This window comes from Pempheris klunzingeri, chromosome 17 (genome assembly GCF_042242105.1).
Source record: "Pempheris klunzingeri isolate RE-2024b chromosome 17, fPemKlu1.hap1, whole genome shotgun sequence".
In the NCBI taxonomy this organism is placed as follows: Eukaryota; Metazoa; Chordata; class Actinopteri; order Acropomatiformes; family Pempheridae; genus Pempheris; species Pempheris klunzingeri.
The window spans coordinates 12,946,866-12,964,256 of NC_092028.1; the positions used below are offsets into that span (position 1 = coordinate 12,946,866).

General features: G+C 42.2%; 1 protein-coding gene across 1 annotated transcript in view; it reads right to left on the reverse strand.

Moving 5' to 3' along the window:
• grin2aa (glutamate receptor, ionotropic, N-methyl D-aspartate 2A, a) overlaps window positions 1–9,604 on the reverse strand; it is a 135,613-nt gene extending 126,009 nt beyond the window's left edge. The window contains exon 1 of the mRNA XM_070847268.1: window positions 9,095–9,604. Coding sequence (XP_070703369.1) covers window positions 9,095–9,604 — 510 coding nt within the window. The remainder of the gene's footprint in view (window positions 1–9,094) is intronic.
• Window positions 9,605–17,391: the final 7,787 nt, after the last annotated feature.

The window sequence follows — 17,391 nt, forward strand, 5'->3', positions numbered from 1 at the left end:
AATCACAGCTTACCGACCTCATAACAGATTGCTAATAACCGAGAACCTGCATTAAAGGCTCCCAGGTTTCCCTCCTTATTACTGATGTTGAGGTCCAAACCTCCCAACAGTCTACCTGACCTCCTCCCCGTGGCAATAACATTTAATGTATATTGCTCTCAAATTTAGAAACTGTTAAGGATGTTGTATAACTTAAAAAAAAGTTTTGAAAAAAATTATACAACAACAAAATTTGCTGACATAGCAGGTGAATAAGCTAGCCTGCTATAGCCAGCACAAACTGGCCAACCTAAATACTTACAGTTGCACTGATACATACATATTCATTTTAATATAAACAATTTCTCAACTAAATATTTCCAAATTTGACTGAAATCAAAACAAGAGAAACTGAAAAAAGAACACAGCATGGGTGAACAAGAGGGTCCATTATTCCACTTTTGAATAACATACTGGAAGGACTATATATAAATATATATAAGATGTTTAGTGGCACGCTTACAGATGATTATTGGCTAGCTGTGAATATGCTCACATTTAATAATTGAATTGAGATCCTACTGTATGTACATGTCAAAACAAATAGCCAAACCCACAGGGATTGTTGGAGTTCGGTCCGAATATGGAGTCACAGATCTCGAGATGGCTGCAGGTAGCTTTCCAACTCTTAACATTACAAGAAAATCTTTTTCAACGATCCATCCTGAACAAGCCTGGTGGATGAAATCAATACAGTGGTGCATTCAGTGTAAGAATTGCATATTCATGTCACAGATAAGACATTGGGTCAACATCCCTAGGGGCAGAGTTAGCTGCGTGCATCACAGGAGCATGAGTGACAGTAGGTGGTGATAATACTGTTGGAAAAATCAACCCCTCATTCACATCTCTGTCTCTCTCCTTCCACTGTAACTGTGATTGACAAGTCCTCCTGAAAGATGCTTCTGGTTAATAAGTGGCTGTCGCTCATAATGAAGCAGTTTGCAGTATGTACCAAGAATTCAGATCCACTGACGTTCTGCAGCTTAAAAACCGAATGTAGACAATTTCATCGGACCATTTCAACACTCAGAAAATTAGGAAATGTGTCTTTGAAGGCTTCAGGAACCGCTCCGCTATTTAAATTTATACTTACATTGATGCAATTGCATCGTGACACAAAGATGAGGAATGAAAAGACTTTCACAGCCAGCAACTGCATGCATGTGTTATCTGTATATTAGTCAGGCTTAAGCTGCGATGACAAAATTCTCTCCTCCAAAGCTGTGATAGCTGTGTTATTCTCTGTGTGCCTCTTCAGTCTCTCGGTCGCCGAGCTTATGTTATATTTATTGTAGGGTATTTCTGTCGGCTTATGGTGGCTGACAAGAGTCGAGTCAAGCAGATCAGAAATTCAATTTACTGCTGGGACACTTGGGTTAATCAACAAGAAACAAAAAAAAAAAAAAAAAAAAGATGGATAGACACACCCACCCAAAAATGCAAACACACATTAGTCTGACAGTCGCTCATACACAAAAACAAGACAAACAGACAAGAGGATTAGTCTGTTAGCCAGGCTGTTGTTTGTTTATCCTTGTAACGACACCACAGAGTGACAACACGTCCAAACTGGTACACACAAAAACACTTAATACACGTAATGGCACAAGCGCCCAAACAAATAGTTTGAATAGATATTAATGTAGCAGCGTTACACTGTTTGCAAATGATCAGGAATGAGGCCTGACCAAGTCCAGCACGCAGTCATAAGCATGCTGAGCATGGGCCAAACGTTAATAGAGCATCTCTCGCAGTTCGAGCGGCTTCGGTGAAAAAAAGATTCGTTCAGTGGAGGAAGACAAAAAAAAGGGGGGGGGGCTAAGTAGCAGACGGATAAAACGGAGATGATGAAGTATGTAAGGAGATTAAAGACTAAAGTAAATGCCTACACGGGTGCAAAATCAAAATCAATTTATATTCCCGTTTGGCTATCACATAACGCAGCGTTAGTCACTCCATCACAAGCCTTTGTCAATTAATTTAAGAGTGGAAAAGGTGCTTTGGATAGTGTGGGTCATAACTTTTGTTTTTACCATGCAGTCACTCACTTGATTTTATTACAGAAAAGGGCTTTTACAGCCTTTGACCTGACTCGTCTACCTGGCTACAGCTGACACTGTTAAAATGCACTTTTCTTTCGCAAGCATCTGCGTGCTTGAGTGTGTGTGACCGTGCATGTTGTTGCAATCTCTGTATACACTGCTGCTGTTCCTGAGGCTGAAACTGAGGCTCTCCTGAGAGACAGATAGGAGGAGTGATAGACGCTGTGAGATGAGAAGGAGAGAGAGAATCAGCTGAGGACACACAGAGAAGGGGAGGAGAAAGGGTAAAGAAAGGAAAAGAGAGTTGGTCCAAGAGAAACAGAAAAGGGGAAAGAGGGGGGCAAAGCAAACTATGCAGCACAAACACAAACTTTCTATACTTCGGAGCAAATGTCATCAGGGAAAAGCCAGATAGAAAAGGGGATGATAAAAAAAAGAGGGAAATATACTCATAGAAGGAGCTAACAGCTCTATTTCCTCTAGTCCCACATATTCATTCAAATCGATTCCCTTTGAGAAGTGAGAGGCCATTCCTCATCTGCAAGACAGCTGCATCTAGCTATTGGAATAATACACACACACACTCAAGCATACAGTAGCTGTACACACACATGCACACATAAGTGTTTTCATACATACATACTTTTACAGTGACACTAATACATGTACACAAATGCTACACACACACACCAAGAGCACAAAACACAGAGAGCTAACAAGTAAAATGTTACCATGGGAACTTACTGTTCTTACTGTCCTCTTACTGAGGACAGTCTCACCGGGGTAATAGGATATCTGACAACACCCCAGTGATGTCATTATCGCAGTCCGGGCCCACACACTCATAGCCAATTATAGACACACAAATACAAATTGCCTTTGCTGGAAATATATCGATAAAGTACATGCACGCATAGACGCACGTACACGTAGCGAGAGGAACGCGCACATTTGTGAGCACAAACACACTTGAACATTTTCTGCGCAGAGGTGTGTGACCGTGCAGGAGACCCTCTGGTTTAGCAGGCTGAAGATGCTCCAGTTAAATGACAGCATGATTTAAGCCAAACAAAAACAAACGTCTACACGCAGTAATTGGACAAACTCATAAATGATATCATAAAGTGTTATTTCTATCCGCTCTCTCAGTCTCTCTCTCAGTGTCTCTCTCTCTCTCTCTCTCTCTCTCTCTCTCTCTCTCTCTCCCTCCCTCCTTCTGCTCTGATTTGCTATTTGACATGAGCAGGAAGCAACAAACATCAGTGCTCGGGGTGCTTGTGTATGTATGTGTCCGCGCATGTGTGTGTGTGTGTGTGTGTAATTATACCGCCTGAGGGGAGACAACAACAGCGATGGATGAATAATGTCCTTTGATCAGAATAACACCACACACACACAAACGTTTGCATCTACTACATTAATGCTGGCAGTTACATCGGGGGAGTGTGGTTAGTTGGTATGAAAAACTTTTTCAGTCACCAGCCGCCGTGAGACATAATGCACACATATAGGCACAGATACAAGGAGTGCTTCAGAGTGCTGGAGTTTATCAGTGTGATCAGAAAACATTGTTCATTATCCTGGGATCTATCGACAAATCTCACCGCGGATCAATAAATTACATAAGTACGTGTTAGCATGTGTGTATAGTGAATGTGTGTTTGTGCGTCATTGTTTAATTAGTTAAATGGAAACATTGAGTAACAGAGGGTGATACAGGCTTTTCCTTTTTTTTTTTTTTCCAGTCAGCCCCAACTGTAAACCGTGAGGTGACCTGCCGTGCAGAAATAGCAACTCTTAAATCATATTTTCGAACAACTTTTTAATTGTTATTACAGTTTCCATATGAAATTAAAGTGCTTTTAAAAAAAAAAAAAAAAAATCTAAATCACCAAACAAGGCGCCTTTTATTCACGCATCAGTGGTGGCAAGCTACATGGAGGGCACTGGCCGAACCATTGGGAGCAACAGGGGGTTCGATGTCATGTGGACAGGGGAAGGCAGGGATCGACTGGGAGCCCTGCCATTATTTGACCCGATCTACCGTCTGAGCCACAGCAGTCGGCAGAATGGACACATCACTTAGCGCTGATTGGTTAGGGCAGAATAACACAAAGTACACGCCCCCAAAAAGCAAACAGCCAACATGATCACAGCGAGGAGCTGAATTTCTGTAAGTAAAATATAATGTCAGCTCCACTTGATTATTACTCTTTAAGTGACTTATTCCTAATTTGAGACCAGTCTGTTGGTATTAAATGAGAAATCACAAGTGAACAAATTCTAAATCTTGCTCGAAATGTACCAAGAAAAGGAAATTCACAGATCGTGGAATGGAGAGTTTTGCAAATGACATCTAAAAGTGATTAGGTGATTAAGTTTGGGGGTTTTTTTGGGTCGTGGCATCAGAGGACTCATCGTGGAGGCTCAGGCTTTGAATACCAAAGCATATGAAAAGCTTGTGTTCCACTAAGCATCAGACATGTATGTGTCATTATATATTCATTAATATTCATTAATATGTTTGGATCACTGAATAATTAATTAAATCAATCCTGTAAATGAGGTGCCACTTGTTTAAGACACTCAAGGGACAAAATCTGAAGTGCCGCGTGTGTGTGTGTCTCTCAATGTGGCCATTAAGTTGACATCATTGTGCAGGAGCAAAAACAAGCCTGATGTGGCACCATACAGACCTGCAGTGTTATCCTGCTGAGAAACATTAAGGAATATCACCATATTTTTCTTTGAACATGCTTTTCTTGTTTTACTCAGAAGCAAAGCATTTGTTTTTTCACCCTGAAGAAGCACAACAAAGAGGGACATCTCCCGTCCTCCCGCACTCAGACCATAATTAAATTCACAAAGCAGGCTCTTAAAAAGGGAAAATGAAGAGAAAGTGAAAAACAGCTGCAGAGGACATCAGACAAATCTGACTGGACGTGTCGATAGGCAGCTCTGAGTTAGGGCAGACACTAATAAAAAATGAAGGAATACAGAGTGAACGGTGTTCGCAACATGATCCAGTCGCCATTATTGACCACGGTGTAAGTCGATAACCATTTAGCGTGAGAATTACATGAAGCCAATCAACAAGCCCGGCCAGACATCCACCCACACAATTACACTTGGTAAGGGTGAAAGCGCCGGCATTAGAAAAGAAAAAAAAAATTAGGTTGATGTAAAACAGAGGTAGAGAACAAAAGCTACAAAATCACCAAAAAAACACACAAAAAGTGTGAAAATAAGAAATGATGGCAACGAAAACAAAATCCATTTTCTTTTCCCATCCACCCAGTTTTAGGGAGCTACCACAATGGTACCTTCAAGCTGAAGTGCTGAGAATGCAGCAAGAGAAGACATTTCTTTCCTTAATCAATAATGTATTCTTTTCAATACAGGCAAGTGATGTATTATTCAACAGCTGCTGAGAGATGTATGGAAGCGACTAACACGGGGAGATACTGCAACATTTATCTAATTAACAAGTAAGAATGAAAGACAGAGAGAGGGATAGAGAGATGGGCAGAGGGGCAACACAAGGAGAAAGGATAAAAGCAGAAAAGAGAGAGGAGATGAGGCGTGTATGTTTTTTTTTTTTTTTAAATGGGGAAGCTCTCAGATAGTATTCGCTAGAGGTTGACGTGGAAACGGCTTTGACTGGAAGTCATCAGCACCAAGAGATTTAGCCTCCAAGTGACGGGAAACAGCAACACACAAACACACACGCACACAAAGTTAAAAAAATAAATAAATTCAGTGCACGCAATGGCATTAAAGCATATATATGCAGGGAAAATTTCACACACGTCTGTGCACACACAAGTATGAAGGCGTAATCATGAATAGACAAACACATTGAGGGTCTTACAAGGCGTAATCATAGGAGGCGAGCTTCTCCTCATATTTCACATGAGGATTAGCAAAAATCTGCATGGAACAAGGCGGCAGAACACTCCGCTACTTACACTTCAGAGGGTAACCATATAAACCTTAACCTACAGAGGGTGAGGAGTTATATAAACTTTAACAGAGAGGATAAAAGCATATGTAAACCTTACGGGGAGAGGATACAGCACTAGAAGAACCCTAATCCCTGTTCGGGATGGAAACATACTGCAGCACTCACTGAACAGATTACACTGTATTTTTGTGGATGTCACGTACCATCACGGCCATTCTCCTCCTGACTCTGAATGCGTAAGTGATGGCACGGCGTCTAATCGTACGATAGATTGTGCAGTTTAACATGTAAAGTTGTTGTGGAAGAGACACATTTAAAATGGAGTGTGTTTGTTTGTTGTATTCTGGATTATTTACAAAAAAGTTATTTTAACTAAATAGGACTAAGAATATACAGTTTACCTGATAAATCACTTATTTAATCTATATAGACCAATTCTGATAACTTATTTAATCTATCTAACAAATATATCAAATGTTTGCTAAATCTAACTCCTCAAAGGTGAAGATTTGTTGCTCTTTCCTATTATGTATCTTTACAACACATTTGGATTGTGGACTGGTCAGAAACTGAAGAAGTACCTTGGTTTTAGGAGAATTACGATCATCAATTCTTTTAACTGTTTTCTGGCATATTGTAGTGTAAACATTTAATTGAAAACACAACTAACATATAAATTGATAATGGAAATAGTCAGTTGTAGCCCGATAACTTAGTTACGCATTAAAACCCCTGATATTTTTCAAGAGCAAGGCCACTACAGATGTTGAAGCCCAAATTTCAATCTCTGTTCTTAATGTTCCATAGTTTTGATTGTTTTGACCTCTATATTAATACTTTTTTTTTTTTTACATCTCTGACCTTGACTGAATCCCCAGCTATTAAATGCATAAAATTTAGAAAATCTGGTGTAAACTAACCACGATAATCCTCTAATGCGTCCTCAGATATGGAGTACATGGACTGTTCCCACATGAAAATACTGCATTCCCTAAAATGTCCTCAAGAAACAAAAGTATCGACTATGACAGTGAAGTTCGCACTCTGGGAGGAGGCTCCAAAAATGTCTTGCAAGCTTAAGAGGATAAAGAAAAAGATCAAAACATTGAATGAGGAGAAAGCATAAAAAAACATGTGTGAGGTGCAACCTCAGCATATACATCATACTTCAACCTGGAGGTATACAGGGGTCTGTATGAGCACTGTGGTGGCAAAAGGGAAAGGACAATTTCACATAATGTGAGGAACATGTGGATTTGAAGTGGATTTGAAGGTAGCACACAAGTTTGGAGGAAAGAAGGTGAGAGAGAAAACAAAGAGAAGACAAAGTGCTGGGTCGAGCACTTTAAAGTGGATTATTTCCACCTCATCTGTTCCTGCCGAGGAAACACTGTCGCTGTCAAGGAGCTGAATTGCTGCTGTTTCAATGACACTGACAGGGGACATGAGGGGTGTGTGTGTGTGTGTGTGTGTGTGTGTGTGTGTGTGTGCGTGCTCTGCTGAAATAGGAGGTGTGTGGCAGGTGCCAATCAGGACATTCTGTAATTCCCCTCCACTCAGCCTCGCCTCTGGTCAAACTGAGGGATTATCCCTCACCCCCTCATTCCCCTGCTTCCCCTCACCACCTCCTCTATTTCAACGCACACCTCCTCCCTCCTCCTCCTCCTCTACCCTCTCCTCCAGCATGCCTCTCATCTTCCCTCCTCTCAAAAAAAAGGTGCCATGTGTAGCATTACAGGATCAATAAACCATTACCACAGTAACTTTAAGACATTTGTATATTTACTGTAAACAAACGAGATAATCACTGAGAGGTTCTACAGCCTCCCCGACCTCTATCCTGCTGTTTTATTGTGGGCCAGAGGGTCGGATTTGGTGCGAAATCTACTGGACCGGCTAAGAGATTCCTTTCTGGCATGAAATAGGGAGAAGGATGCTATTCTTTCAGTGAAACCGGAGCTAAAGATTTGTTATTTCCTAGCACCGGCAGAGAGAGAGGACAAATACACACTAGTGGCACTATGTTGTGGGGAAGAAGCTATGATTTACCAAAATATGTGTAAGCCAGATTACCACTCATCTTGACTCATTTGTTTACAATAAATGCATCAAGGTACTGTATCTGTTGATAATTTGACAATGACATATTGATGTTTCTAAATGCTATATGTGGCATCTCAAGTGTAGTCTAGCTAAACACTGCCTGGTGAGCCCTCTTTGATCTACTGCGCAAATGACACAGATAAGAATATCCCCATTGTGAATCTGATGAATGCAAGGAGCTAAGCACTGGCTCGTGAATCCACAGTATCATGTGCTGTTCATCTGTTCCTATTCACAGTTCAAAGTGATTGGCAGGCGAGGGGCATTGCCTATTCAAACGCGAGCACCAATCACCTTGTCTGAGGGAATCCTGCACCATGAATGGAGACTTCCAAGATTACAGCTCACTGTGCCACGCAGTCGCCACTAAAACACCCACTTGTTCAATATTTCCTCACCAGTCATCTGTTTTTCTTCTCTTCTTTCTGTTCTTTGCCTGCTTTTCAAATGCTCTCTTTTTCCGCCCATACCTGCTCTCTCTGCAGATACTTACCTCATCCTCCCACCCCCTTTATTTCCTTCACATTATCACTTCTACCAATAATCACCAGCCTGGTTGCTCACTGTGTTCCTGTCTCTAGACGCTGCCTTCACTGATATTTGAAATGTGTAGCTAACTGGGAAGGCTCCCCTCCAGTCTGATAGGAAGATAAGTTGTTATTACCATTTTACAGGCTCAGCCAAATATTTGAAAGCCGACAGGTGAGTGTGTGTGCTTGATTTTTCTCGGTTCAGCAAAGATGCAAAGCCAGAACTTCTGACAAACCACTCCAAACCAAAGAAATTGTCTATTCTTTTTTAATTCATCCACTCACCCGTTCAGTCTACTGCACACCCCGCCCGGCTTTGCATAATAATTTCATCCATTCATCAACAACATTCATGCAGTCAAGCGTTCTTCAATCATCCATCCATTCATGACCCTCCATACACTGCACCATACCTTATCAGCCATGATCATGGACGAGCCTCCATGGATGCCCAGGATGGGTATGAGCGTCTGCGAGGAAATAAAATCCAAAATCTGGGCGATGGCTTCCTGGTCGGTGCCATCCCCAAACACCACGCCGTGGATCTTGGTCCCGGACATCAGGTCGCACATGTGAGTGATGATGCTCTTCGGATCGGTCTCGTTGACCAGCAGTGTGACCACGTTGACGTCGATGGGGTCCTCTTTGCTCCACAGCGCCCGTATGTCCCGATCTGAGATGTAGCGCGTGCGTCCCAGGATTACCGCAATGTTCAGGACCGGCACTTTTTCCGAGGCACCGCCAGTTCGCTGCTTTTGAGCTGCCGCAGGGTCTGCGATCAGGGTCACCGCCACCAGGAGAGCCAGGGATAGCAGCACACTATTACTACCACTGCTACTGCTACAACTGCTGCTCCTTCTACTCCTCCTCTTACTCCTTTTGCTGCTGAGGGACATACTGCCAAACCACTTCATCCCCTGCATGGAAAGATGATGAGTGAAAGAGAACAGATGAAGACAGATCAAAAAGAGAGATGGGAGAGAGAAAGATGGGGAAAGATGATGGAGAGAGAAAAAGAAGGGGAGATGGATTGTTAATGCACAGCTCTTAAAACCCACACATTCAGGTTGAGTCTTTCGTTTTTATTCCACTCCTTTTCAGTAATGTTATTAAACACATAAACCGTGTGGTTAGGGAGATGGCCTTGAGAGGAAGTTGCGGAGGGGTGAGAAAAAGAGAAGATGACTAACAAGTATATACTTTATGGTCACGACTGCGAGGATCAAATGATTCAGGAGCAAGCTGTGCTGTTCCGAAGAGGCAGGCAGACATTGGTACAGTTTACAAGTGTAGCACTCAACCTGCAGCTTAGATTGACAAAGAAGTTATGAGGGAGGATGTTATGAATAGACAAACTGTACTGCATACTTTTGGTTCTATCACACTCCCTCCATTTGAATGGCTTAGTTATTCCATTTTTTGTACTGTTGCGCAGGACAATGATGCTATGTGCATGTATGTGTGTGTGTAAGAGAGTGACACAATGGTGAGTAATTTGATTTTCATCCTATAGAGTTGAAGTCTGTCATAAAAGTATAGGGGAAAAAGGCTTCTAGCATTTAATATGATGAAATTTTGTATACACATTCATAGTCCCCAGAGGAATAATCCTTCTTACATCGATGATCCCTGACTTTCCCTCTAGCGCCACCATGAGATGATTCAGGATTGCGTGTTTTTTTCTTGTGAAATGTCTCTAAAACTATGGGATGGATTGTATTTGGTGTGTATGACTAAATATCTGCCCAACTATTCCCATCAGTCTCAGCCATGTTATGTGTTAAAACACTAAACTAAGATGGTGAGAATGGTAAACATAACGCATACTAAACATCAGCATGTTAGCATAGTTACTGTGAGCATGTTAGCATCCTGATGTTAGTATTTAGTCCAAAACACCGCTGTGCCTATAATTACAGCCTCACAACGCCGCTAGCATAGCAGTGGATTCACTGCCTTAACCCCACGTTCATGTACTTAGCTGACAGCAAATAACACTGCACAAAACCATAAAAACTATGAAGATGGTGTGGGCCACTTCCATGCTGAGATTTTTAATTAAATACCTCATAGAGGCAACACCATATTTGCAAGCGCAACAATATTGGAGTTGCATGGTACGAATTGACATACAGCCTTCAAATCTGTTGTCAGCCATCACGAAAGTCTGATGTGAACGTCAAAAAAAAGCTAAAGAAAAAATACTGTATTTAATAAAGTCAGTTATATTTGCCCTATGATGCTGGTCTGTGTATCTCTTCACCTGTATTTATTAGATCCTTTTATATAAATTTTTCAGCATATGAGCGGTGACACAGCGGTCAGACACACACGGAGCATTCTGGATCCTGGAGGTAAGTAAGAGACAAATTACATAAGAACAGACTGATATAAACCAGTGAGTGCTATAAATAGCTTGGGATGCCACTGTGGGCCTCGGACAGCGAGACAGAGGGTTGGAGGGGGTTTCCTCAGTTGAAACAAATGTTTGTCTGTGTGTGTGTGTGTGTGTTTGAGAGTGAGTATATGTACATGAATATGTGAAAATTTGAATATGAGGCAGTGATGAAAGCGCTGAAAAGGTGACGGCTGTTACTCTGCACCAACCAGATCAGAGGAGCACGGTGACATCATCGCCACAGACAAAGCACAATCTAACACTCACTGGATTCCTTGGACATTACTCTGTGTGTGTGTGTGTGTGTGTGTGTGTGTGTGTGTGTAGGTTCATCATCATGTGTAAGAAATATGAGCAGGTGTGCTGAACAGTAGAGCGTGAGCAAAATCAGAAGGGCATGAAACATATGGTCACATAATGTGTCCACGTCGACGATTTATGGATTCACTGACGGGGCCGCGTGTTTTTGCGTCAGTGCGGAGCCTGTTGGTGCGTGTTTGATTCACGGCAGCCGCAGTTTATCGTGCCACTGTTGAAACTAGTCCAGACTTAAGCACCGGGATCATGAGATCACAAGAAACTCGTCTCATTTACAGAGCATTCCTACCCATTACCATAATCGACAAAACAGCGCTGTGAAAAACACAGCAAGACATCCACATGTTGCCAACCATTGTCTTCATGTAAGCCACCAGCATGATACTGAGACTCAGATTTAATAGTTACTGAGGATATGGTGTTTTTCAAGCCTGCTCATTTGTCTATTTGTCTCTTCATCTCCAAAAATTCATATCAAATTTAGTGGAAAGTTAGTCTGAGGGCCAAGGAACAGGTAATTAGGTTTTGGTGCAGATCCAGATGCAGGTGGATATTGTAGAAATATAAAAAAGAAGCAACTACCAAGTAAAGCAATTTATTTCAAATTGTTTCCTGTGCTACCTGTGTCTGCCAAGTAATGTAATTAAATCGTATTTTCTGAATAGTAAAATTTGCTGTTTAACCCTGTTTGCCCCCAAAAAAGGGAGAGAAAACTGCGGCCACATTGCCTATTTGTAAGTATGAAGATGGCTTTAGATTATTTTCTCTGGGCAAGGATTTGTCATACCCTGTGATTCTGTAATGAAATTGAGACTCCAGCGGCAGGCTTTATTGTGAGCTGAATAATACATGTGGACTCACTGTGTCATCCCGTGTTTTTTAAAAACAAGCAGAGGACTGCTTGTCCCTCCTGCCCAACTGAGCATAAACACCGTTAGAGCAGACCTGAGGATGAATCATCCAAATCTCAGTCCATTCACTGCGGAGAGAGCGCCAATGCCTAATGGATTCCTGGTGTCTCTGTCAGGAAGTCGTCATCCTCCTATCCCAAACAGCTGCTGGATTACATAAAGGCCTGCCATGACAGTTTGGGAAATCCTTAAATTCTATACGACTGGTATTTATACCTCAGTGGGCAAGTGAATATCATCTTTAAAAAAAAAAAAAAAAAGAACACTGAGGAAATGTTATTATACATCCCATTTCATAGTTGAAGTGATCAGCTGTATCCTGCCTAACCTTCATACATTTACACGTGTTCACATTGAATACTATTTGTTTTTACATTCACTTTGCTGGAGAACAGCACCCATGTTGCTGGATCCCCTTTCAGGTCCTGTTCAAGAGCACTTGAGCAGGGCGGACTCTTCCTGTCAAGAGGAATTAAACTCAAGCTTTTTGTCTTCATAATAACTCGACCGTCCTGCTGCTGCTGCTGCTGCTGCTGCTGCTGCTATTATCATTTGTATATTACATTCCAATTTTAATGTCACAATAACATTTGGAGCATCAGACTGTTAAAATGCTTTTCATTCGAAATGTCTAGAGCTTACAGGAGAGTTATGGAGCCCACAAAGTCTGGAAAATCTGAGCAGGGGAGCTGAGTAAGAATCCAGACTGCATCAATACTGTTAGATAAACGTGTCCACATGTACTGCACACATACTGCACATACAGGGATTTGGGGAATTTCTTTTTTTCATGTATGTATAAAAACTAGCCCATTTAAGGACTACGGTAATGGTGCATGGAAACAGCGGAATTATAGAGGGTCAAACTGGTACCAATTTGGCGTATTATGGTATTTATAGTAACAGGCGAGTTCATTGTTGACAAGATTATCTTTCAGTTCCAATAGGTGGTGAAATCTGTCTAACAAAAGAGTGTTTTCTCCCTTTTCCCTTGTCTCAACTCTGCAGCATCACAGTGGGATTTTAGGGAGAGAAGGATAGCAGGAAAATGGACAGAGGAGGAGAAAAGCGGGGAAATGAAGTGAAGGCAATGAAAAGGCAAGGAAAAGAGAAGGGGTATGGTGAGGAAGAGACACAGGCATATAAAAATAAAGAGGAAGAAACCCAAAGAGAGAGAGAGCATCCCCCAGCCAAATCGGATTGGGGCAGTTTGTCGTCACACAAAGGCTACCATTTCTTGGCACCCCAACAGTAAATGATGTTTGGCAGGCACATCCATACTACTGGCTATCGTTCACAGACACACACACACACACACACACACTCGTTTCCTACCCTACAAAAGGCACAATCACAAATAATCTCTGTGCACATATTCATAAAAAGTCCCAAATCACTTCTGCTAATCAATGAAGAAACTAAAATACAATATCGGTATCATTCTTTTTTTCTTCCGTTTGCTCCTTTTCAGAAAAACCTGATACACACTTACACACACACCAGCAGGGAAATCACTCCTGCTGTTCCATTACCTCAGTTTCCACATAGCTTCACTGATACAAAGCCCACGTTTCTGGTCCACAGACAACTAGGTTTCAAATGCATCAATAATTCAGCCGCATTATCTTTACATGATGATTAATATGATTACATCGGCTGCGGTCACATTCGTTCTTCCTTCCATCTTCTTAAATGGCATTAAAATTACAGTAACGTACTGTAACACTCTATGGATATGATTTATTTACAGAGCCAGGGTCAGAATGGTTGATATGGTATATATATGATAAGTGTATGTTTTACTATGCCGCGGCCCAGAGGACGCTTGTGTTTGTACATTCTTTCTGGTTTGTAGAAGACTGCCCTTAATATTGTATGTTTTTTTTTTCCCCACATTAACTCCTCCATTACTCAACATTCATTCATCACCCAGTTATCCATCCATCCATCCCTTCATCTTTCATTCCAGTACATTTCTACCATCCTCGTCCACTTTTCCCTCCTACTGCAATGACTTAAACAAGAAGTTGACATTAGTGGCTACTCTGTTCGTTACTATCATACGCTCCGTACTCCTTCACAGCCTGTCATAATCTCTCTCTAAGGTTCGCCCAGGCCTTCAGGCACCCTGTGTGTGTGCAATCCAATAGCCACACCTCTTCATCTGCCATCTTGGAACCAGGTTCCACAACCTTGTGGAAACCCTCTCCGGAACAGTGGAGGCTGTTATGGCAGCTTATTAATCCCCAACAGTGTTTGAATGACTTGTTAAACCATCACATATGGGTCGCATTCTCAGCTCTTCATATACTGCCTTGTATAAACCTATAAAGTACAGGGACAATGTATCTGGATATTTCTAATTGTAAGCCTGTTAACTGAGACGTGCACAAGAGGTCTCCAGCATGATTCAAACCATGGATGTTAAGGTTCACGGACTGCGTCTCAACCCAGAGCCACAGGGGTGCATCCTTTTTCTCCATCCTTGAACGTGTTTGAGATTCTTCCATCATTCTTCTCTTCCTCCTCTCTCTGGTTTGGGTTCATCAGTCTCTTCCTGCCCCTTCTCTACCGTCTGAGACTGATTTAACAGTTACATTTATCCATCTGTCCGAAAACATCTCCCCTCTCTGCCATCATTTCCCCTCTCAGCTACTTTCCCTCACTGGGTTCTGTATCCTTCCATCCTTTTCGATTTAAAATGAGATCCATATCATTTGAGGAAAGCAAGACACCAAGAAATAAGAAACTGCATGAATGCAAATGTAACGCTGAAGTCGGGAGCCATCTACCAGCCTTTGCATACAAACTTACACTCTAAGTAAACTGTTTAGAGGGATGATAAAGGTTTTTTTCAAAAAGAGTTGGGTTTTTTTTCTTTTCATCTCAGGAAGTGGTGTATTTTACATTTCAAGCACCAGCAACTTTTGTTGGTTCATTCAAAATAAAAACTGAGCATGAGCAGCAATGAGCACCTTAGCTAAAAGTGGTGAGAAAAAGAGTGCAACCCACAATGGGACGTCAACAGAAAATCCCCAGGAATGACGTCACAGTGGCATCCGCACTGTCGGACTGAGAGTTGGTCTTTGGGAAGTGCAGTTCTGAAGAGCACATAGCTCCAATTATTTTGCTAAAATTAAGAAGGGGTGCTCCGCTGACTCTGCACAGCAAAATCAGCCTGTGAAAACAGTTGTGTAACGCCTTTGGTAGCTCTTTCCAAAGTCTGCGAAAAACACCCTTGTGATGTCTCAGGATTATTTGGGCCGGGGCTGACAGATTAAAGCATCCAGTGGTTTTGGAGCCTGACCAGCACTGGGAACTAAAAGCCAGGATATCTCCACCTCTGCTACCCTTCATTACGGCTGTGAGTTGCCCCAGCTTTCCTGGAGCGCCCCTTGAAGTAACCCATCTCTTCTGACGTTCTTCTCCTTCGTCAGCTCACTCCTCTATCCTCTCTCTCTCTCTCTCCCAGCCATTCCCTTGTTCAGTCTCTCTCCCTCTTTCCCTCTCTCTCTCTCTCTCTCTCAGGCTCCAGCCATCTGCTCTGTGTGCCCTGACGTGTGCATGAGCACCCATGAGAAGCCCAGTGGAAGTAATCGTCTGTTACCACTCAGGCTTCAACATGTTGTCTGCCCACTGCACATACCTCTTAAGCTCCCTACAAAACCACTATATATGTGTGTGTGTGTGTGTGTGAGACAAAGACAGAAGTGAGACTAGTATGCTCTTATATAATGGGTGTGAACATGGTGCGCGCTCTCTCTCTCTCTCTCTCTGCACCTGATGCCCAGTACACACCTACAGTATGCCTCCCTGCTACATTGGAGGATTCCTCTCTATGCTACAGTATGTCTCCTCACTTGTTTATTTCCCCAGTTCTATTAGTGCTAATTGCGTCAGTCAGTTTCTGCTTCATTACCATATTAGACAGTTTGTCTCTCTTTCTGAATTTCAATTTGCTTTAGCGGCACACCAAGCAACTACATTCATGTTCCCAGAGTATACGAAGGAAAATGGTGGATAGACAAAAAAAAAAGGTTGTTATAATACAGACAGAATATATGTTATCATTCAGGGTGGTTAGATGTAGGCTGACGGGTTATTTGTTATCCGTCTGTGCCATTTCGTGGCAGCAGCCTGCGATAAACTGAGCCTCTAGTCCTGCACTGTTTCTATCTTTTCCCAACAGGAAAGGAATCTTCTCTCTGAAGCCTCCTCTGAAGGCCAGAGGTGATTTCAGATTTTATTCAGCCATGAACAACGCTGATGAATTTGGAAACACAGGGGTGTTGCTTTGCAGGAGCAATCTGCTCGCTACTTAATGGAGACTTGATTTTAACCTTTTCCAATTTTTTGCTGAACTTCAGAGCTGGATTTTGCTCATAGTGTCTTTATCTATCTCTAAATAAAGGTGTATTAAGAATTAATCACACCCATCTTTCTCTCTCTCTTTCACACACATCCATCCATTATCTATACCGCTTATCTAAGGGTCACGGGGGGGGCTGGAGCCAATCCCAGCTGCCACTGGGGCGAGATGCAGGGTACACACACCCTTCAAATCTCATCTTCTCACTTTTCCTTTCTACACCCCTCTCACTTCCCTGTGCTACAGGCCTAATTGCTCATAATGAATGCAGCAATATCTAAAAACTCAAATCTGTCTTTCTGTAATGCACACACACACACACACACACACACACACACACACACACACACAGTCTTTCTGAACACTAAAGGCAGGAAAACTATAATGTACAGTAAGGCCTCAATCTACATGTGGAGAGGTAGTTGCCTTATACATTATTTCATTTTGCTGTCATAAAAATATGAATTGCCCTTCCACTGGCTGCAGCTGGCACCCTCACAGAGAGAGAGAGAGAGAGAGAGAGAGAGAGAGAGAGAGAGAGAGAGAGAGAGAGAGAGAGAGAGAGAGCTTCTCTGTGATAGGAGAACTGCGCTTCAACAACGTGACTGAATCCCGAGAACAGGGGGAGAGGGAGAGGGGGGTGAGAGGAGATGGAGATTCATTTGGATCTCCCCATTATGTTCAACGCAACCTCCACAATACAAGTGCGACCCC